The 20,381-nt window shown below is 53.6% G+C and overlaps 8 protein-coding genes across 8 annotated transcripts; 5 read left to right on the top strand and 3 right to left on the bottom strand.

Moving 5' to 3' along the window:
* Positions 1 to 137: 137 nt before the first annotated feature.
* Positions 138 to 1,304, top strand: J4E90_003616 (uncharacterized protein; the record flags this gene model as incomplete). The annotated part of the gene is made up of 1 exon (XM_051433183.1): positions 138 to 1,304. One exon carries the CDS (start codon positions 138 to 140, stop codon positions 1,302 to 1,304), a length of 1,167 nt encoding a protein of 388 aa, XP_051293081.1.
* Positions 1,305 to 2,696: 1,392 nt separating this feature from the next.
* J4E90_003615 (uncharacterized protein) lies at positions 2,697 to 4,061 on the top strand (the record flags this gene model as incomplete). The annotated part of the gene is made up of 1 exon (XM_051433182.1): positions 2,697 to 4,061. The coding sequence occupies one exon, from the start codon at positions 2,697 to 2,699 to the stop codon at positions 4,059 to 4,061; it is 1,365 nt and encodes a 454-aa protein (XP_051293080.1).
* Positions 4,062 to 4,485: 424 nt separating this feature from the next.
* J4E90_003614 (uncharacterized protein) lies at positions 4,486 to 5,376 on the bottom strand (the record flags this gene model as incomplete). The annotated part of the gene is made up of 1 exon (XM_051433181.1): positions 4,486 to 5,376. One exon carries the CDS (start codon positions 5,374 to 5,376, stop codon positions 4,486 to 4,488), a length of 891 nt encoding a protein of 296 aa, XP_051293079.1.
* Positions 5,377 to 7,200: 1,824 nt separating this feature from the next.
* J4E90_003613 (uncharacterized protein) lies at positions 7,201 to 7,634 on the top strand (the record flags this gene model as incomplete). The annotated part of the gene is made up of 2 exons (XM_051433180.1): positions 7,201 to 7,262; positions 7,346 to 7,634. 2 exons carry the CDS (start codon positions 7,201 to 7,203, stop codon positions 7,632 to 7,634), a joined length of 351 nt encoding a protein of 116 aa, XP_051293078.1.
* Positions 7,635 to 8,559: 925 nt separating this feature from the next.
* J4E90_003612 (uncharacterized protein) lies at positions 8,560 to 10,609 on the bottom strand (the record flags this gene model as incomplete). The annotated part of the gene is made up of 2 exons (XM_051433179.1): positions 8,560 to 8,719; positions 8,772 to 10,609. 2 exons carry the CDS (start codon positions 10,607 to 10,609, stop codon positions 8,560 to 8,562), a joined length of 1,998 nt encoding a protein of 665 aa, XP_051293077.1.
* Positions 10,610 to 12,794: 2,185 nt separating this feature from the next.
* On the top strand, positions 12,795 to 13,653 carry J4E90_003611 (uncharacterized protein; the record flags this gene model as incomplete). The annotated part of the gene is made up of 3 exons (XM_051433178.1): positions 12,795 to 13,188; positions 13,278 to 13,581; positions 13,650 to 13,653. The coding sequence occupies 3 exons, from the start codon at positions 12,795 to 12,797 to the stop codon at positions 13,651 to 13,653; spliced, it is 702 nt and encodes a 233-aa protein (XP_051293076.1).
* Positions 13,654 to 14,173: 520 nt separating this feature from the next.
* Positions 14,174 to 14,713, bottom strand: J4E90_003610 (uncharacterized protein; the record flags this gene model as incomplete). Its single annotated transcript, XM_051433177.1, has 1 exon — positions 14,174 to 14,713. The coding sequence occupies one exon, from the start codon at positions 14,711 to 14,713 to the stop codon at positions 14,174 to 14,176; it is 540 nt and encodes a 179-aa protein (XP_051293075.1).
* Positions 14,714 to 17,292: 2,579 nt separating this feature from the next.
* Positions 17,293 to 19,938, top strand: J4E90_003609 (uncharacterized protein; the record flags this gene model as incomplete). Its single annotated transcript, XM_051433176.1, has 1 exon — positions 17,293 to 19,938. One exon carries the CDS (start codon positions 17,293 to 17,295, stop codon positions 19,936 to 19,938), a length of 2,646 nt encoding a protein of 881 aa, XP_051293074.1.
* Positions 19,939 to 20,381: the final 443 nt, after the last annotated feature.

Here is a 20,381-nt window from a genome sequence, read left to right as displayed (position 1 = left end):
TGCTAACATCGTGACGATTGACCAGCACTGCCACCTCCCGATTCATCAAACAGAAAGCGACCGAGTGTATACTTCATCCGTGCGCCTGCCCTACTCTATTTGTCTTCCGGTTTGCTTTCGTCTGAGACTCCATCAGCATGGCATCACCAGCGTCGCGCCTGCCGCCTTTGCCATTACCACACGGCATCGTCGAGAACTATGTCTACTGTCCATCAAATGGCATCACCTTCCACACGCTCGAAGCTGGGTATACTCCCCAACGCGATAAGCCTCTCATCATCCTCTGCCACGGCTTTCCGGAGCTTGCGTTCTCTTGGAGGAAGGTTATGGTGCCCATCGCTGATGCCGGCTATCATGTGGTAGCCTTCGATCAACGTGGCTACGGACGCACCACCGGATGGGACAACTCTTCGTTCCCCAACACCAACTTATCCCAGTTTGCTCTGACCAATGTCGTCCGTGATGTGGTTACCCTGGTTAATGCTCTGGGTTATCGAGAGGTGAAGTGTATCGTCGGGCACGACTTCGGTGCTGTCACTTCCAGCATGTGTGCTCTGATGCGTCCAGACCTCTTCAAGAGCGTTGTCATGATGAGTCATCCTTTCAAAGCTCCTGCACAGCTGCCATTCGATATAGCCCACGGTGGCGCTCGCGAACCTGCGCCATCGCCTGACATTCACGCTGAGTTGGCAAAGCTGCCCGTGCCAAGGAAGCATTACAAGTGGTATAACAGCACTAGTACAGCCGGGGCCGATTGGATCAATCCAAGCCAAGGGCTGCATGCCTTTCTTAGGGGCTATCTTCATGTCAAGTCAGCCGACTGGGAAGACAACTCACCACACCCTCTCAAGAGCTGGACGGCCGAAGAGATGGCCAAAGTACCCAATTACTACATTATGCCGCTGCACCAGTCAATGCCCGATACTATTGCTGACATGATGGCCAACCAAGATAGCTCGGCGACTGAAAGATGGATGCCTGACCAAGACCTTGATATCTACGTCCAGGAATGGTCAAGGACAGGCTTCCAGGGCGGTCTCAATTACTACCGAGTCACCACCGATCCACTTCTTCAAAAAGATCTCGAGCTATTTGCGGGCAAGAAGATCGAATGTCCAAGTACCTTTATCTCAGGCGCGACGGATTGGGGCAATTATCAGCAGCCTGGGGCCCTCGAGGCCTATCCCGAGTCATGTTCAGACTTTCGAGGGATCCACTTGATCGACAACGCAGGACACTGGCCCCAACAAGAACAGCCGAAGAGAGTCGTTGAAGCGATATTGGGGTTCGTTCGCTATCTTTAAGTCAATTGCAGCTGCGGCGTATACGACGCTTGACGGAATATGCGATTCTCCCAACTTATCAATTATGCGGCTCCCGATCGTCCACATATTTAAAATCCGATTCAAGCCACCAACAAAGGGGTTCCTTCCGTTTCAGATCAGAGATGACCATCTTGTTGAGGCTGCTACGCCGCTCCGCCGCAATTCCTTCTCATCTTCGGTCGGCTAGAGTTGCCGCCCGTTTACTCGCCGTTACCCGAACCGAGGCCGGCAGTCAGGTTCGTAGTTCAGCACGACTCGAAAGACTCGTGATGTGCAGTATTCCAAAGCTTCGTCGCAGTCAAAATCCACTATCGTCGCAAACAGAGTTAAGTGCTGCAACATCAGTACTCCATCGCAGCAATCGGAAGGAAGAAAATCAGGCTGAATACCAGTCTAAATTTCACAACTTCTCCACAGTAAGTACATACGCGAGCTTCTATTCTCAAGAAGACGGAAGGTACATATGCATTGCATCAACGGCAAAGACGGCCTTTGCGGTTTGTTGAGCGAGAGGATTTGAAAAAGGCTGCACAATGACATTGTATTTAGCTGCTCAAGCTAGAAGTGAGTACGTCTACGATCGCTTAACTGCAGGCAGGTGGCGTGGGTATCCGATTCCCCTGATCTCGCATGCAGCTCGCGGCAGTGCTGACTCGGCGCTAGAGCCTATTCTTACCAGGTGCGCTTAGCATATCATCGAGCATCAACGTGCAGGATCACACTTGTCTCCTTATGAATGAACAGACGGCAGGATGGAAGGGATTGCAGTGTATAAGAGAACGGGACGGGCGGAGGGCATTGTTGTGTGCACAGAACTTTCACTACCGCGCAGAAATGACCGCCTCTCCTCCTCCAGCCACTTCGTCCCGTACTTCATCTCTTTCCTTTACCAATACTCTTGCAACCCTACGTCACTTGGTCAAATGCTGCCGGGAAAGCACGCAATCGCCACCCACTAATAACACGAGTGATCAGTCAATGCGTCCAACGGTCCACGCAATTGAGCAGTCTAACGCATCACCTAACTTGCTCAAAGGCTCGCTCAACCAATCTCCTTCCAGCTCCTCTGTATCGAGCGTGTGCGAAGATGGGTACATCAACAAGAATCTCGCTATCACTCAACATATACCCATCGATTACCAACCCGACACATCTCAAGAGACATCTCAACCGCCACTTGATAGCGACGCGAAAACCTACATACGCAGTCGCGAAGATACTCTCGATCCTTTGAGTCCTTCGAATCAGCCATGCAATCGATCAGCGCCGCTTCAAGAACATTCTCCTCCAGCAGAATACGCAGAGAACTATACAGCGCCACTGACGAAGCAGTTGGACGAGAAAGATATCGGTGTTGTGACAACAGTTACAATGTCTTCGCAATTGTCGTCATCGATGCTCTCTAAGCCAAAGATCACATTTCGACATCGAGTGCGGGACATCTGTCTCCATTGGTTTACAGCATACCGAATACTCATCGGGCTCACCTTCGCTGTAAACATCGCAGTGTTCGCTGTCATGGTCAGAGGGAACCGTCACGACCATCTCGGCCTCTCTGGACCCCTGATTGCTGCCGCCGCCAATATCTTCGCCGCCATTTTCGTACGCCAGGAAGATCTTATCAACGTCTCCTTCTCCTTTGTAGCCAGAACGCCAGTAAGCCTACCATTATGGCTCCGGAAGATAATCGCAGACTTCCACCACTACGGCGGACTACACATCGGCTGCTCTATATCATCACTTCTATGGTACTGCTACTTTGTCTTCTTGGACACCAACCACTTCCTCGAACACTTCGGGCAGCGCAAGGCTTCTGGTTGGATGTGGGCCGACATTATCACTTGCTACGCCTTCCTCACAGCCATCTTGTGCATCTGCGTACTAGCGCATCCACACCTGCGCGTAAAGTTTCATGACGCCTTCGAAAAGACACATCGCTTTGGTGGATGGACAGCGTTGTTGGTCCTGTGGCTCAACGCAGGTGTGTCCAGCCGCAACCCCGGTAGTCCACCGCTGTACGCAAACGCCGCCCTCTGGCTGCTAGCCGCCACAACTTTCCTCATAATCCTCCCATGGACGCGTATACGCCGAGTGCCGATAACTGCCGAACCCGTTTCTAGCCGCGAAGTCAAGGTTACCTTCCCGTACAAAGACATGCCCTACACGTCCACCACGCGCTTCTCGCTGAGCCCCGTCCTCGAATGGCACGCCTTCGCCACCATACCGTGCTCGCCTTCTCCTGAAAATCCTTTCGCATACATTGTTATCTCTCAAGCGGGTGACTGGACAAAGGCAATGATCAAGTCTCCACCGACACACATCTGGCTTCGCAAACCCGCCGCCAAGAACTTCCTCTCTTTCGCGCCACTCTTTAATTCCCTGCTTCTCGTGGCTACTGGCGCAGGGATTGGCCCATTGCTCTCACTCTTATGCTCACCTGCGATTGCGCGGATGCGCGAGCAGGGCAGACAGGTTAGGGTCATGTGGTGCGTCTACGATCCCGATGCTGCGCATTGGCAGTTCGTCCAGGATATCATCCGTAACGTGGATCCCGAGCCTAAGATCTTTGACTCGCGCGAGGGAAGACCGGATCTAGCGTTCGAAGCTGAGTTTATGAAAGAGCAGTGTGGATTAGAAGCTGTGATGGTAGTGAGTAACCCGACAGTTACGAGGGAAATTGTTGAAGGGATCAAGGCAAAGACTGGTGCTGCATATGGCGCGGTGTTTGACTCTTAGACGCTATTGTTAGTTTGTTTCTGTGTGAGCATGGATATGCTCTGCTTTCTGGATTGACGGTTCTGGTGCGCTTTTCGGTTATGTTCACTTCGGCTTTGGCTTCGACCTTAGCCTAAGAACAGGCTCTTCCGTCGCAGTAGAGCTGTGATTACATTCTGTATTTGTATGAACATTTCCTGAATCGGATTTGGATGGTGACCACCCATGCACATTGTCTGTAACGTCGTGCGATAAATCTTTTCATTTGTAGTAAGACTGTTAAAACATTCACTGTGTATCAGTTCCACCGTTATCTCTCACGATGTCAAAGGCAGAAGCAAATGAAGACTAAAAATTACAATTTAGAAGTACTACTACTATAGCTGCTACTATGTATAAGAGCCGCCATTACAAGTCACCAGTTCTCTCGATACAGTAACAATCCTTACATGACCTCAACAACAGCGGGGCCAGCGATGATAGTGTCATCGGTAGCGGCAGTGTTGCAGCTGGTAAGAACAACGTAGCTCTGGCCAGCAATGCCCTTCTCGGGGACGGTAACCTCGAAGCCACCCTCAACCATGGTCGCCTCAACGAAGACGGGGCCGGTGACAGTGATGAAAGCGGCGTAGACCTTGCCGTCAACCTTGTAGCCGGAGGTGGCGAGCATGACCTTGCTGCCAGCCTTGATCATCATGCTACCGTCAGAAGCGGAGGCAGCAAGAGTAGGGAACGCCTTGACGGGGAGAGGGGCGTTGGTCTCGGGGCAGGACTTGATGAACTGCGCGGCGAGGGTGTAGACCTCGTTGTAGCTCAACGGGTTGTCGAAGGGAGCGGGGAAAGGCGAAGCACCGACGGTGTTGCGGATGTATGCCGAGTGGCGGGCCTCGACAGTGAGGATGGAGCCAGCGGCAGTGAGGTAGGTCTTGGACATGATGTCGGCGGCAGCACCGAGGTAGGCGCTGACACCAACGCCCTCGAGGACACTGGCGGTGGCAAGGAAAGACGCAACGTCCTTGTAGCCGAAGTCGTAGGTGCAGGCCTCGACGGGCTTGGCTCCAGCAGCGCTGAGCGCACCGGTCAAGAAGGAGACGTGGGTCTCCTCATCGGAAGAGATGGTCTTGATGCGGTTGTAGGCCTCCTCGGAGAAGTTGGCAGCCTTGAAGTCCTCGACAGTGAACTTGGCGAGGGCCTCGCGGTAGAAGGTGTCCTCGAGGTGCTCGAGAGTGAGCGCGTAGTTGAGGATGACACCGTCAGTTACGCCATCAGCACGCTTGATGGGGGATGCGGTGGAGACAGCCGCAAGAGCAGCGATGGCAGCGATGGTAGACTTCATGGTGATGATGGAGTTGAGTAATTAAAACCGAGTGATTCAAGTGTGAGGAAAGACTGTAGATGCTCAGAGTAGTGAACTTGGTGAACTGTGAGATGCTTCTTTCAACCCAGCGGCACCAATCCTGTCTTATACCTCCCGTGTCCATTCCTCCAGGCCTCTTTGTCTCCGCCTCAATCTCCCGTAACCACCTCCATCACAAAGCTTACTACCCCTCTTCCAGCGTTCGCCCGCACCACCTCATCATCTCATCTCCCAAAACCTATAGGCTAGGCACAATACATCCCGTAGACGGACATGCTTCCATCCGGCGCCAGTCGAGATCTCACAGCCCAAGCTGCCAGCACCCCCGATCAGTCTAACCTGAATGACTCCAAGTAAGGCCGCCGTCAATCCCAAATCAGGCCGAGACCAACGATCAGTATTACCTGATCGAGCACTGCAGCAAGGGCTGTTAGTGTGGAATGAAGAAGAGTGAACAAGTAACAAGGGTCCAAGGGCGATGTTCCCCGCAGAAAATCGCGGTAAGTTGTTTAGTCATGTTTGTGTACCACGGAACCTTCACCATCCGGACTGACGCTAGTGCGGTTAAGCTCAGAAATGACGTCGCGCTACTGCAAAACCATACCGATGCCGACCTAGTGCCCAGGTAATCTTGACCTTTTTAGTCAGGGGAGTAGGTTGTACAATTGTCATCTTTAGACTACATGTTTTGCGGAAGGTTTTTCTTCCTTCGCTCGCGGCGAGCGTGGCTTGGGTGAGATGCAGATCTACGAGAGATAGACAGGGGAGGTTGTGATGGTGCTATGGAAAGGTGAGCTTCCGAGGGGCAATGTCGGTGGGAATGACTTGGTGGACGGGATGGAGAGGTGGGTTGTTACGTGATGTGAGCTGTACAGAGGAGCCCAATTGCTAGAGGCTGCGAACTGAATGCGCCTTCTGCTTTCGTTGTCTTTTCTAGGAATATCATCGTTCAAAGAGTCGCTGATAGGTCAGCTCATTATTCCAATAACGGTTCTTTCTCTGCGGAAATTCCTATCTGGAAAGGTATCCAAGACCGTGACCCCGGAATCACCACCGTTAGTACAAACGCCTCCAAACATCACGAGCGGAACTTCCCACCTCCACATTCTTCCATGCCAATTACCCTGGCCTAGCCAGGTACAGACCATGCGTTGATCTAATATCTAGCCGCCTTCTGTCGACGGTAAAGTCTGTCTCCGTACTTTAACCCGTTAGTGACGCCTTAAGTTCAGATTAGTTTGGTCTAGCTGCCGTGATGTTTGTTGTCGCTGCACCCTTGCTAACTTGTTTGCCTGCTGATCAACACTCTTTTCGCGGGATATATGACCGATGCAGCGGGAAATAGGCGCGGGAACGTGATCAACTGTTTACTCGGAAGACGTTTGATCCGATCAGAGTTGAATTCATCGACCGGGTTTTCGGCTCGAGGGTTGCCACTTGTGTTTGGAATGGAGGTGGACTAGTTGGTAAGTTGTGGATGTGACTGGTAGCTTGTTTGGAGAACGGACGAGGCCGTATGCGGAGTATTGGTTGGTGTACGCCAGTGATAACTGCCGCGTTTCGATATGTCCTTAGGTCGCAATTGAAATTAAGAAAACTAGGGAGGTGAACTGTGCGCGTGCTCGAAGGCGATAGGTAACGGGATGAAGTACAAAGAAGGGTGTCGAAGGTCGTTCCTTTTCGGATTCCTTTCGCTTCTCCCTCGCTTTCCTCAGAGTTGACATATAATCATACTTCAGTCCTTCCCGATCGAAAAAAAAACACTCAAACATCTCCTACCTTCAACACTAAATCACCTTCACAATGAAGTTCTCTACCTCTTTCGTCGGCGCTGCCGTCTTGCTTGCCAGCACTGTCTCTGCTGCGTAAGTCAACCTTCATCCCTACCCCTCCTACCAGTTATCCCCACTGTCCAACCTAAGCTCACTCAAACTAACACTCCTTATAGCGAAGCCCCAGCCGTTACAAACACCCTGACCGCCAAGGCCGGCTGCCCCTCTGCCGCACCCGCCGATGTCATGGTAACGCGCTCAGCCGTTGCCGTACCATCTTGCGCCGCCGGCGCCAACGAGACCAAGCCCAGCATTGTCACCATGCCTGGCTACGGAACAGGCATGATGGGTAGCGCCACAGGTACAGGAATGATGCCGGAGTTCACTGGTGCGGCGTCGGCGAACATGATTAGCGGTGTTGTCGTTGGTGTGTTTGGTGGATTGGCTGCTGCGCTCATGGTCTAAAGTTCTTGCGGAGGTGGACCGTGACGTGGATGTTGGCGATGTGGGATGGAGATGAAGAGATGTTTGATGCTTCAGGTGTCTGGTGCATAGACATAGAGGTTGTAAGAGCTGTGTTTTCTAGTCAATACCTTTTCGAAGAGATGGGGGAGATGATAGTATGTAATGCTAATAGTGGTTGGGAGAATGTACAATGACTTCTCGGCTGGAAACATAGTCGTTATCACACATGAAGCACGTACCTTTACTAAGTTGCCGTGATCCTCGCTCCATGGATTCTCCTTCTCATTACCTGCGAGTGACGGGCATGTAGTAATCATCCCCGGTGGGTCCAGTTGACGCCATCTTCCATACCCACATGAGCACATACCCGCCGTGGAGCAAACTTTGACGCAACTCCATGACGCGGCCAGGTAACGTAAACTCGACAGACTTAAAAGCCAAAAGGATACGTCTCTTGCATTTATATTCCCGTACATGCCCTATCTACAATGCGCTTCACATATTTTCGTCTCCGTAGCTTACAAAGCGCGGAGGAAAACGCAGCACAAGACCTTCAGACCTTGACAAATCCACACACACAATAGCCAGCCGGTTTCATCACATCCCGGTAATCATATATATACACAAGTAGAGGGCTCCTTCCCTCCTGAGATTATCCAATGTAAAGTACCTAACATGTCTCGATATAGGCTCATCCAGACGAATCCATTCCCAGAACACTGGTGTGGCATTCAAGCCCACAAAAGGAGGGAGCAAAAGAAAAAGGGCAGAACTGTGCCCCGAGTATACAATTCGCGGAAAGAGATCGATGGAGCGGTCGGAAAGAGTCGCCGCGATGATGCCGAAGATGAAGAACGCCCGCCAACGCCATGCCGTCATGCAAGAACTCGTATGAGAAGGGATGCTATACGCGCTCGTATCGTATCTAGTTGTCGTACGTCGAGGGTAACGATTTGCCGCCGCAATCGGGGATCTTAAGCCCGGGCTTCAGTTTGCGGTTGACGTCCATGAGACCCCACTTGTCTTCCCACTCTTTGCCCTTTTCGTTATACTGGATCTTCCATGGCTCGTCAAAGGCTGAGAACCTAGGGAAGTATTAGCGGCAGTCTATCGAGGCTGGATCACAGGGAGACTTACCAAAAGTACTCTGTCCCGTTAGTTAGACTTGGGCAAACCCAGTCTTCCATGAATTGGTTCATTTCGTCAATACCGGCAACAGAGCCTCCGGCGCAAGTGTCAGCTGCACCACAGTCGGTGCCGCCTCCAGATGGCCAGCCAACCTCGGCGATTACCTGGTGGATGTCATTCTGGGTTGCGGTCAACGACACGTCGTGGGTTTGCCAGAAGTTCCAGGTCCAGGCAGCCGCTTCCTTGACATCAACACCGGCAAAGAAGGGGTGAACGTTTGACATGACAATGTCGACCTTGGTGGCCATGTCGCCAGTCCAGTTGTCACCCAGATCAGCCATTGCGACAGGCAGCTGGCAGCTGTGGTCCGAGATGTTCTTGCGGAAGTCGGAAATGTGTCCCAGCAGCTCGGTCTCAGACAGGTCCTTGCGGTAAAGCACCTCGTTACCAATGATGATACCCTTGAAGTAGTCGCAGCCATAGTCATCGAGAATGTCCCATGTTTGGGAAATCTGACGCTCCGTTGTAGTGTCGTTCTTGTCGAGCCATACACCAAGCCAGATCTTCATGGTGTCCTTGATCTCCAGTTGGTTGATGGCGTGGATAAGCATCTGTGTTTGGTTGCAGTCGGTTCCGTACAAGCGGACTGAGTTGGTCAGTTGCGACATGACGGCCAAGTCTCGGGTGATGTTGTTCTGCGATGGTCCGACGTGGAGACAGTCTGGGTACTGTGTGTTCAGAGGAGTGTAGTCCATGCCGGGAAACACCTTATGCAAATCGGCGTTGTTCATCAAAGCCTTGATCTCGGAAGAGTCCTTGCCGAGGTCCTCCTTGTTGTCTTTGGCGATATCGTCAGCAGATTGAGCAGACTTAGCAGCGCCGTCCTTTGCACCGCCACCCTTTCCGACAGTAGCACCGAGGACACCGCCCAGAATTGCACCTGCGAGGATGAGGGTGATGATGGCAATGGCGATCCACATGCGCTTCTTCCTCTTCTTCAAATCGTCTTCTGCTTTCCAACTTGCAACCTTTTCTGGGACAAGCTCTCCACTTCCGTTGACCATGGGTACGGCGTCGTACTTGGTACCGTCGCGTGAGGCAGCAAAAGCACCAGCGCCCGCTGCGGCAGCAACGCCTCCGTTGTTTATCGATGACCCTGGCGAGCCATTGCGACTGCTGCCGTCCCGCGAGCCACCGAATGGCACGAAAGAGCGTCGCTTGTTTTGTGGAGAGTTGTGGTCTGGGCCCATTCCCCAGTCGTCATCGTTGTCGACATCGAGCGGGTTGATCTGGCCCATCTGCGGCGCGAGGTTCTGAGCGGACGAAGAGTAGCGGTTGTAGGGCGTGTCGGCGTAGGGGACGCCGCTGTGCGGGGAGTGTGGCATGCTATACATGGAGCTGTCACTCGAGTACATGCCGCCGACGAGTGGTGCGCCGGAACCGTAGGAGCGTTGCGAGTACATTGGGCGTGGAACCATGGGCTGGTCGTGACCATTGGGGTCATTGAAGGGTGATGACTGCGAGTTCCTGTTGGGGACGCCCATGGGCCGTCCTGGGCCAGCCATGCCTCGTGCAGCGTGCAGGCCGCTCTCGCGTGGGTGGGAGCCAGCGACGCCGCTGGCGATGCCGTTGATGCCGCCGCCCGGAGCCGTCTCGCCCATGTTGTCTGAGCCGGGGGTGACGCCTGGGGTCGAGTAGTCGGAGTAGTTATTGGGGTCGGTATACTGGCGCTGGGCGTGGAGGCCTACGGGAGTGCGATGGGCTGGCGGAGGCGGCGGATTGTCGTCGGACGGGAGGGCGTCGTGCTGCTGTCCTAATGGCCAGGCCTGGGGTTGCTGGAAAGCCATTGTGAGTGCTTGTTCGAGGTTTTGCTACACACCTCGCGTGCAGAGGCGAAAACAACCTGCGCGGGCAACGCTTGGTGGAGGTCGCGGACGGCGGCGCGCCGCTCTGCGGATCGAATGGAGGCGGACTATGGCTGGGCCTGGCTAGTGTTTGCGGCGCGGAACACGGTTGGCTGGGTGGTTTGTTCTTCACGGCGTGGGATCTCGCAGGGATCCGGGCAAAACGAGCGAAAAAGATAATGCTGAGGCAGCGTGTCGCAGAGGCGCAGGCGCGGTCGCAGTGGTGGAGAGAAGGTCGGAGTCGTGCAGTGGCCGAGATGATGCAGGTGTGTTAGGCGGGTAACACGGCGCTGGCACGACAGAGGCTGACGGCTGCGACTGCGCGATGCGCTAGCCCGCTAATTCACCCAGGAAACCACCACGGAACCCACTGTGACGTCTCCGCCAATGCACCAGCCCCAAACACACTCAACAGGTTTTGCGACAAGATAACGCCTATACCGACTGCCCGCCTTTTCCCCCCGACAATGGCCCTTCTGGCGCCTACGCCGGTCTCGTTCATATCACGATCTCCCTCGTGCCTGCCTCTTCCTGCGCTGTGTTCCCTCGCGCCTGCCTGTGCGCCCAATGCAGGCAAGAGCGATATGCCCTCAACCAGAACAAGCAGTTGCAGTGAGGCCTTGGCGCAGCCGCGGGAAGCCCCATCCACAACGGCAAGTGCTAGGGTGGAGCCAGAGGCAATTTCCCATATCAGTTGGACCTTTCACGTTTATTGCCGCGAAGCCTCTCTGGTATCCTCCCTTTAATCCCCTGCTCATCCTGCACGCCTTGCACCTCGTCTGCTGTCGTCTCCGCTGCCTGCAACTGCCATGGACGTCTTGTCCGCGTTCCTTCCATGTTCTATTCCTAGCTCCTCGTGTCAGCCGCTACCGCAAACGGCTCCACCGTGGAATCTGGAGCGACCTACTTTAACCCATTTAGTCTGCATTCAACGCCGCATAGCCTCAAAGTCGCCTTCGTCTTTGCAACTTTTTCACTCACTCCCACCTGCTCATTCGAGGTCGTTTCTCAGCCTGGGCATGCGCGACATCCAACGCCCTTGTAGCGATCTGACCGCCGTGGTGAAACACAAACACCAGATCAAGATCGCCATCGGTCCCCGGCTGATAAGACATGTTGTGCTCACCACTCGCTCCTACCCCGCGCCATTGAGCGAATCTAATCCCGCCGTGCATTCGGCGCCGCGTCAGCGTCAAGTCATCCTACCAGACTCTAGCAGCCTCGACTTCTCTGGCTCGACTGTCAACACGCGCAGCCACCCAGCCTCCCGTCTGCTGCATACCTCATGTACCACGTCACGTCTCTGCAGTCACAGTATTGGCCTGCATGCACCACGCCGCGCAATACATCTTAGCACGTTCTCATGTCTATGTTAACCAAATATCACCGACTGCAGCAAGCCAAGCTTCAATGGTAAGCCGGACCATGTTTCACATCGCCCACACAGGCAACTAGGGCGATTCACCCCGATAAATTTAACGTCTGTCCACGACTTTCCACGTTCAAAGTCTGAATTCGTTACTTGCGAAGGCCAATTTCCATCATCTGTTTGACCTGCATGTGCTAGAAGATCGCCATGCTTCCATTTCTCGGTCCATAGATCAGGGTAGTGTTCGCGCTCCTTCCTATTCTCATCAGTTCATCTGCGATTCCTGCATAGTCTTTTACAATCCGAACAAGCATGGTTGAGTGTGCTATGGTGTAAAGGGTTGGCCTGATGATCAATATCTACTTATGAACGCGTCTACGTAACGGTACGGACTTGGCGCAAATACTACCTCATACGTGAACAACTTGAGATAGCCAATACTCCTCAGGGTCGGAGCAAGGCAAACTACAGCCTCGGCGCAATCAACCTCCGATTGTATCTACACGGCGCGATATTATTGGAAGGCACCTGGGAGAATGGACGCCTCGTCGAGTCTAAGCCCAGAAGGTGTATCGCTTGGCGCATGATTTTCCTAATTCAGACATCTCCATTATCACAACGAGGACATCAGCCTTGATGATAGAATGGGAAGAGGAACATCGAGCAACGTTTGCGTATATATGTTTCTCCCCTTGCACCTCAGTCGAATTCTTCATGTCAATTTCCCAGCTATTCCATTTTCCAATATCTCCTGAAGCAATGCCACCCCATTCAACAATCCACACCACCATCGCCAGCCTGACCACCGGCCCCCCTCTCGTCATCGCTATCATAGGCGGAACCTCAGGCATCGGATCCTACATTGCCAAAGCCTTCGCCTCGGTTTACCACAACTCGAAATCCAAACTACGCGTCTATATTGTCGGCCGCAACGCCTCGCGCGCAGAAACTTTGCTTGCAGAAGTGCGCTCCACAAGCCCAAGTTCAGAATGGCGATTCATAAAGGCCCATGACTTGGCGCTGATGAGCGATGTCGACGCCATATGTGCGCAAATCAAGAAGTATGAAGAAGAAGACCCATTGAACGGGGGAGAACCGAGGATAGATATGCTATACATGACCCAAGCAGAGTCACCACTTGCACCATCGCCGCGTAAGTCTTTCCCATCTGCATTCGCTTCCAGCAAGAAGTGAGCCGAGAAAACCACCCTCCCCATCACCCCAACTAACCAACCTCACCAGCAACAAAAGAAGGCCTCGACACCCAAGTCTCCCTCCTATACTACTCCCGCATCCGCTTTATCCTCGCCCTTACACCCCTTCTTCTGCGCTCTCAAAATCCAAGCGGCGCCCACGTCATCTCCGTCTTTGCAGGCACGATCGAAGATCCCATCTCCCCGTCTGCCCTTCCAATCGGCCCACCAACGCCTGGAAAGCACGGCGTCACATCGGTCCGCACGCACGTCGCTTTCATGAAGACCTTCATGTTCGAGGCCCTAGCCGAAGAACACGCTGGCAAAATCGCTTTCATACACATTTATCCGGGGTTGGTTGACGGTCCAACGTTCCTTAGTAAAGTGAATCCACTGTGGTTTCGCGTGCTGTGGCGCATAGCTAAGGTGTTGATGGCATGGTACATGACGAGTCCAACGGTGTGTGGTGAGGTCATGGTGTTTCTGGGTATGGGCAGGTATCCCGCAAGGGACGTCGGTGTATGGGTCAAAGAGGGCGAGGGAGGGAAGACGGTGGCTGATGTGGCGTTTAGTAGTACACGGGAGAGGGGAGGAGGTGCATATACGGTGGGGCAGAGGGGTGATGAGAAAAAGCAAGTTAGTTATGCCAAGCTGAGGCAGAGTGACACGAGGGACAGGGTTTGGAAACATACCATGGGTATATTGGGGAGTGTTCCAGGTTTGAGTGAGTAAGTTGTGAGGAGGAAGGGGACTTGTATATGACGAAACGTCATCCATGCATTGTTTGGAAAAGAAACGTGGGGACATCAGACTGATAGATGAAGATCGTATTTTGTATCTTGCACCACCTCAAACAGGGAACAGGCGTGTTTATAACGACCAGATCTATGTAGGACTCCTCTAACGGAACACAGTTGCGCAGCTCAGAAAGTAACATTGCAGCCATCACTGCCAGAGGTGTTCGCAATTCCAGTCTTGCACCACGCCACCACCGAAAGCAGCGTGGAGACTAAACGAATCAGTCTGGCAATCGGCAAACTCGGCGGCGAGCCCAGCAAAGTCGTTGAGGTATTGCTCGGCAGTCTCTCCACGGATTCCTGGCCCATGAGTTGCTGGAAGCGGGTTGGGCGTTTGCTTCGAACTGACAGGCCATGTAGGCGTAACTTTTGGAGGTGGGCGTATTGAGGACGATTTCGTGCGCTTAGCTAGTGACTCAGCGTCGTCTCGTTCATGCTGATGACCGCTGGCGGTAAGCTTGGGTGGCAACAGCTGCTCCATGCAGGCAGCCATTGTTCTCCTAGTGGTAGAATGGAGCTCGTAAAGTCGTCCTGGGGATGATTCAGGGAGCTGTACGCATTTTAGCGCCAACGAAAGGAAGATGATATCTTTGAGATCATCTGCTTCGCCACGACCCAGTCTCGCGATGAGGTAGTTGATAGTCTGCTCTATCTTTGCGACGAGTACATGTTCGTTGTGTCCAGACATCTGTTGCTCTAGGTGTTGGCCATGCGAGCTGGCCTGGCGGAGATGCTTGATGCGTTGGCATACTGTGAGAGCAGACCACAGGATATCTTTTTTGCACAACCAGAAGTAAAGATCCTCCTGTGACGGTGACGTATCTTCAAGCGCTTGAGGGTAATAGAAGTTTGAATAAGAGAGTATGGCCACCGATGAATCGACACATTGTACCCAGGCCTCTGCGACTTCTTGCTATCAAGTTGTTAGCACAAACTTTACCCCAGAGGAAGACAGGAGACCTCTAATTCTTGGAAGAACGTTCGACGAATTCTGCGTTCAAGATTTCATCGTCTGCGTAATAGCTAAGAAAACACGTACTGATTATAGGTCAGCTAGACATCTTACAAAGTATCCGCGGGGGCTAATTTACCTTGATAATCCTGATAGTCGAAGAGGAGTGGTCTGTATAAGCACAATAGCGATCGTCGAAGGTAAAAGTCTAGGAGAATGCGATGCAGAAATCCACCTCGATCGCCGGTTGCTGGCTGGCTGTGTTGCAGGCTGAGGGTCAACGGTAGAGAGCAACAAGATCTTTGGATTTCACGCCCTATTTCAATCGCCTCGCCCACATCAGGGATTGAGCGTTGTACAAGCGAGGAAGCCCTGATTCGATGCGGAAGAGACATAGCAAGATATATCTGGTAGAGGCTGTCAGTCAGATCGCAAAGCGGGCGGGGAGGAGGTAGCTTCGATGAAGACTCGTCAAAGTCCTCGTCATAGAGATTTGCCGGTACCGGACAGTAAGATCCGAGCTCTGGGATTACCAAGGGCATACCCGTCATGATAGATACTTGTACTTCCGTTTCCAAAACAGACGCCCATAGCCGCTTTCGCATCTCCATCTGGTACGGCGAAAGATGCTTTATCTTCGCAGGATCTATGTGCAAACCCATGGTCATAGCTGACCGCATTATGGCACCGCTGCGGCTCCAAATTCTATCTGGGTCAGAGTGGCTAACGCTACCAGACAGTAGCACAAGTAATTCGACTTGGAGAGTTGATAGCTCCGTTCGCTGCTTTCGTCCAAGTTCCCCGAGCCATGCCTGGATGTGGTTGATAGCTGCACCCCGCAAATAGGCTCTGTAATCGTCTGCTTCATTGGTTTTGGCCGTATCCTCGAGCAAGTAAGCCCTAGTCATAACGCTCGTGAGCAGTGCGAGGATGCTGGATGTAAAATCAAGCCCAGATCCGCTGTCAAGCCACAGTCTTTGATACTGACGCATGAAAGTGGGACGGTGTAGAACGCGCATGGTACGCTCAAAATACTGGAAGTATTTGGAGATCAGCTTGTCACAGCACGGCTTTGGTGGAAGGGACTCCCATAGCTTTAGTAACGATGGCGAGCATCCAGAATCATGCTTGCGCTCAGGCGGCCGAATTGGATCTCCCTTTGACTTTCTTTGCAGACGCCATCAACTGCTCATCACTAGCCATCTTGTTGAGGAAGTCCTTGACATCGAGGAACTGTGTTCTGTCAGTATCATGTTTCACAGATGGTTTCCAATCCTCTTGCCTGATTAAGGAGCGTAGTTTTGTCATTCTGCCCAAAATACCGTGATCTACCTCCTTCAGCCACGACTGTGCCAACGAGAGGCAAGTCTGCTGTCAGTGTTGACTGCTCGACCTCTGCTTTAATTGGATGTTCGCGCGCACGTTCAAAGCAATACATGTCGACATCTGGTAAGGCTCAATGCCTGGGTTAAGATAGCGAATCCTACTGGCACGGGTCAAAGAATTGTTGATGCGCCGTCTGGCAAGGGATGTGAAGGATGCTTTGTGTCTACCGACTCTGGACGTAATTGCCGCATTGGGGTTTGCGGCTAAAGACATGCGGACGGGTCTTTCCTCAAACTGCAAGCAAGGCGGCAAGCTAATGCATGTCCGCGGCGTAGTCGAGGTGTCCACTAACCCCTGACAGGGACGGCACTTAGGCGTTGTCGCATGTCAAAAAGATTCGGAGACACTTTCGAGTTTCTATATGAAGGTAGGTAGGTAGCTTCATGGACGTGCAAAAGGGAGAATAGCAGTGATGAAGACATGCCTAAAGCCTACGATGCACCTGAACAAAGATTGAAATGGTTACAGCCAACGTAACCTACAGAATGGCTTGTCATAGCATGTGTGCCGTGATGGGAACCACAGTTCGAGGCAGGCGGCACTATATCAGCGGTTGACACGTGAAGCTCGATGGTCGCACCGACTGTCGCGTGTGTGTGTGTTGAGTTGAGTGTGGTGAAGGAGTCTGGAAGGCGGTGGTGACGTCTAGCTTGATTCGCCTAGAACCCCACACCGAAGGTCCCTGAGAGCAACGGCGAGATTTGCCCGCCATAACAACACGTAGCTTCCCAATCCGCAAGTAGCAATTGGCATACATTCCACACATCAATTGCGTTTCCCATAAACACCCATTGGAACATTGACCCCATTTTGGCATCTCCTGCAGGTAAGTGCCAGGGAACAACTGCGAGGCCCCACCTGCATCTGAAGCTCTCTGGACACAGTAGCTAACAGCTCCCCTCGCGTTCTGCAGCTATCCGACGTCCATCATGAGCAACCTCTTCGAAGCCAAAGTCAAGAGCGTCCTTTCCGGCGACACCGTCGTTCTCCACAACATCAACAACCCAAAAGCAGAGCGCACATTGAGCTTAGCCTTTGTCACCGCGCCGAGACTGCGACGAGAGGGAGACGAGCCCTTTGCCTTCGAGTCACGCGACTACCTCCGCCGTCTGCTGGTAGGCAAGGTCGTCCGCTTCCAAGTCCTCTACAAGATCCCGACGGGCGCGAACCGCGAATATGGCCTCATCGTCACACCGAACAAGGAGATATTGCCGCAACAAGCCGTCGCGGCGGGCTGGGTGAAGCTGCGCGACGACGCCGGCCGCAAGGAAGATTCGGATGAGGCTGCCAACCTACTCGAGCGACTGCAAGTAGACGAGGCACGCGCTAGGGCAGACTCCAAGGGCCTCTGGGCGGAGACTGGCGGCAGGATCAACTCGTCGTCAGAGCTGAGCGATGCGACGAAGTTTGTTGAGCAGAACAAGGGCAAAGACATCGATTCGATTGTCGAAAAGGTCCTGTCCGGTGACCGCCTCATCGTGCGATTCCTCCTGTCGCCCACCGAGCACGTACAAACAATGGTCCTCCTCGCCGGTGTCCGCGCCCCCGCAACACAGCGAACAAATCCTTCCGACGGGAAGGTGCAGCCAGCCGAGCCGTTCGGCGACGACGCTCAACAATTTGTCGAGACAAGGCTGTTACAGCGAGGAGTCCTCGTCGAGGTTCTGGGAACAACACCGAACGGCCAGATAGTCGCAGACGTCAAGCATCCCACCCAGGGCAGCATCACACCTTTCCTGCTCAAGAACGGCTTGGCAAAATGTACCGACCACCACACCACCCTTCTCGGCCAGAAGATGGGCATACTTAGGGGCGCTGAGAAGCAGGCAAAGGACAGCCGTCTGGGTGTATACAAGGAGCACGTTGCGCCCAAGATCAGCAAGGCTGGAGAGCAAGAAGCCACCGTTAGCCGTGTCCAGAGCGCAGACACCATTTTCATCCGGAACAAGGCGGGCGCAGAGAAGCGCATCAATCTCAGCAGCGTCCGCCAACCCAAGCCTACCGATCCCAAGCAATCGCCATGGGTAGCCGAGGCCAAGGAGTTCTTGCGCAAGAAGCTCATCGGCAAGCACGTCAAGTTCCACGTAGACGGGAAGCGACCGGCGACCGAGGGCTACGATGAGCGCGAAATGTGCACCGTCACCTTTCAGGGCAAGAACGTTGGTCTGATGCTTGTAGAGAGCGGCATGGCATCCGTCATCCGCCACCGACAAGACGATGCCGACAGGAGCCCCATCTACGACGATCTTCTGCTGGCCGAGTCCACCGCACAAGCTGAGAAGAAGGGTCTCTGGTCAGACAAGTCGCCCTCTGTCAAGCAGTACGTCGACTACTCAGAGTCGCTCGAGAAGGCCAAGCGCCAACTCACTCTGCTTTCACGCCAACGCAAGGTACCAGCCATTGTCGATTTCGTCAAGTCTGGCTCGCGCTTCACTGTACTAGTCCCTCGCGAGAACGCCAAGCTCACCTTCGTCCTCTCCGGTATCCGCGCACCTCGATCGGCGAGAAACGACAGCGAGAAGGGCGAACCTTTCGGTAAGGAGGCCCATGAATTCGCGAACCGCCGCTGCCAACAGCGAGACGTCGAGATCGATGTCGAGGACTGTGACAAGGTCGGTGGCTTCATTGGCACTCTGTACATTAACCGTGAGAACTTTGCGAAGACACTGGTTGAGGAAGGTCTAGCTACTGTACATGCCTACTCAGCAGAGAAGTCTGGAAACGCAAACGAACTATTCGCAGCCGAGCAGAAAGCCAAGGACGCACGAAAGAACCTGTGGCAAGACTACGACCCGTCTCAGGAAGAAGAGGACGGCGAGGCAGCGGTAGCTACCGAAGCTACCAACGGTGACGCCGCATCATCAAGAAAGGCAGACTACCGCGATGTTATGATCACCCACGTCGAAGATGACGGAAGGCTTCGTCTCCAACAGATCGGCAGCGGTACATCAGCGCTGACATCACTCATGAGCGCCTTCAGCAAGTTCCACCTCAACCCTGCAAACAGCAGTGGCCTGCCAGACGCGCCCAAGGCGGGCGAGTTTGTAGCAGCCAAGTTCACTGCCGACGACCAGTGGTACCGTGCGCGCATTCGACGCAACGACCGCGAGAACAAGAAGGCCGAGGTTGTCTACATCGACTACGGTAACTCAGAGACAATCCCGTGGTCTCGTCTTCGCCCTCTCTCACAAGCCGAGTTCCTGCCATCGAAGCTGAAGCCACAGGCCGTAGAGGCTCAACTGGCGTTCATTCAACTCCCTGGCAACTCCGAGTACCTTGCCGATGCCGTCAGCTTCATCTCACAAGAGACAGCTGACCGTGAGCTCGTCGCAAGAGTCGAGGCCACCGAGAAGGACGGCATGCTTTGGGTGACACTGTACAACCCGGACCAGAGCAAGGACGGCACTGAAAGCATCAACGCCGACATTCTTAGCGAAGGTCTTGCGATGGTACCCAAGAAGCTGCGCCCGTGGGAGCGCTCGGCCAACGTGCTGGCTGCCATGAAGAAGAAGCAGGACGTGGCCAAGGAGGAGCGCCGCGGTCAGTGGGAGTATGGTGATCTCACTGAGGACTAAGCCTGTACATAGTTTTACTGTTGCATAGCAAGGAAAATAGCGGCACCGAGTGCGAATACTGTACAATAAAAGCATGTATTACGATTTGCACACAAGCAACACTCTTACATTCACATGTGCTACCAAATAATGCCTTGTGATGGAGGGCTGGCACCGAAGCTGCGAAGACGGCCAGGTGGAGGCTTAGGCGGAGATGACGACGAGGTGATTGGCGGCTTCGGCCATCCCCCACCCATCCACGGCAGCGTGCTGAGGCGGTGCCTGTAGGCAACCACCAAAATGCACCCCAGTCACGCTGAACACGGGTCTTGCGCCATGACGGCTACCTTCCAGGCAGGCGCATTGCAGACATCCTTCATGACTTCGTACACGCGCACTTAACACCCCCTCATCCTCGCTCGTCGCGCGCCAGAACACCCGTTGCGACACGTCTGAAGCAGTCG

The sequence above is a fragment of the Alternaria incomplexa genome (assembly GCF_024043165.1).
Source record: "Alternaria incomplexa strain BMP 0042 chromosome Unknown scaffold_4, whole genome shotgun sequence".
NCBI lineage: Eukaryota > Fungi > Ascomycota > Dothideomycetes > Pleosporales > Pleosporaceae > Alternaria > Alternaria incomplexa.
Note: the sequence above shows the minus strand (reverse complement) of the source record. Positions and strands in the feature narration are given on the sequence as shown.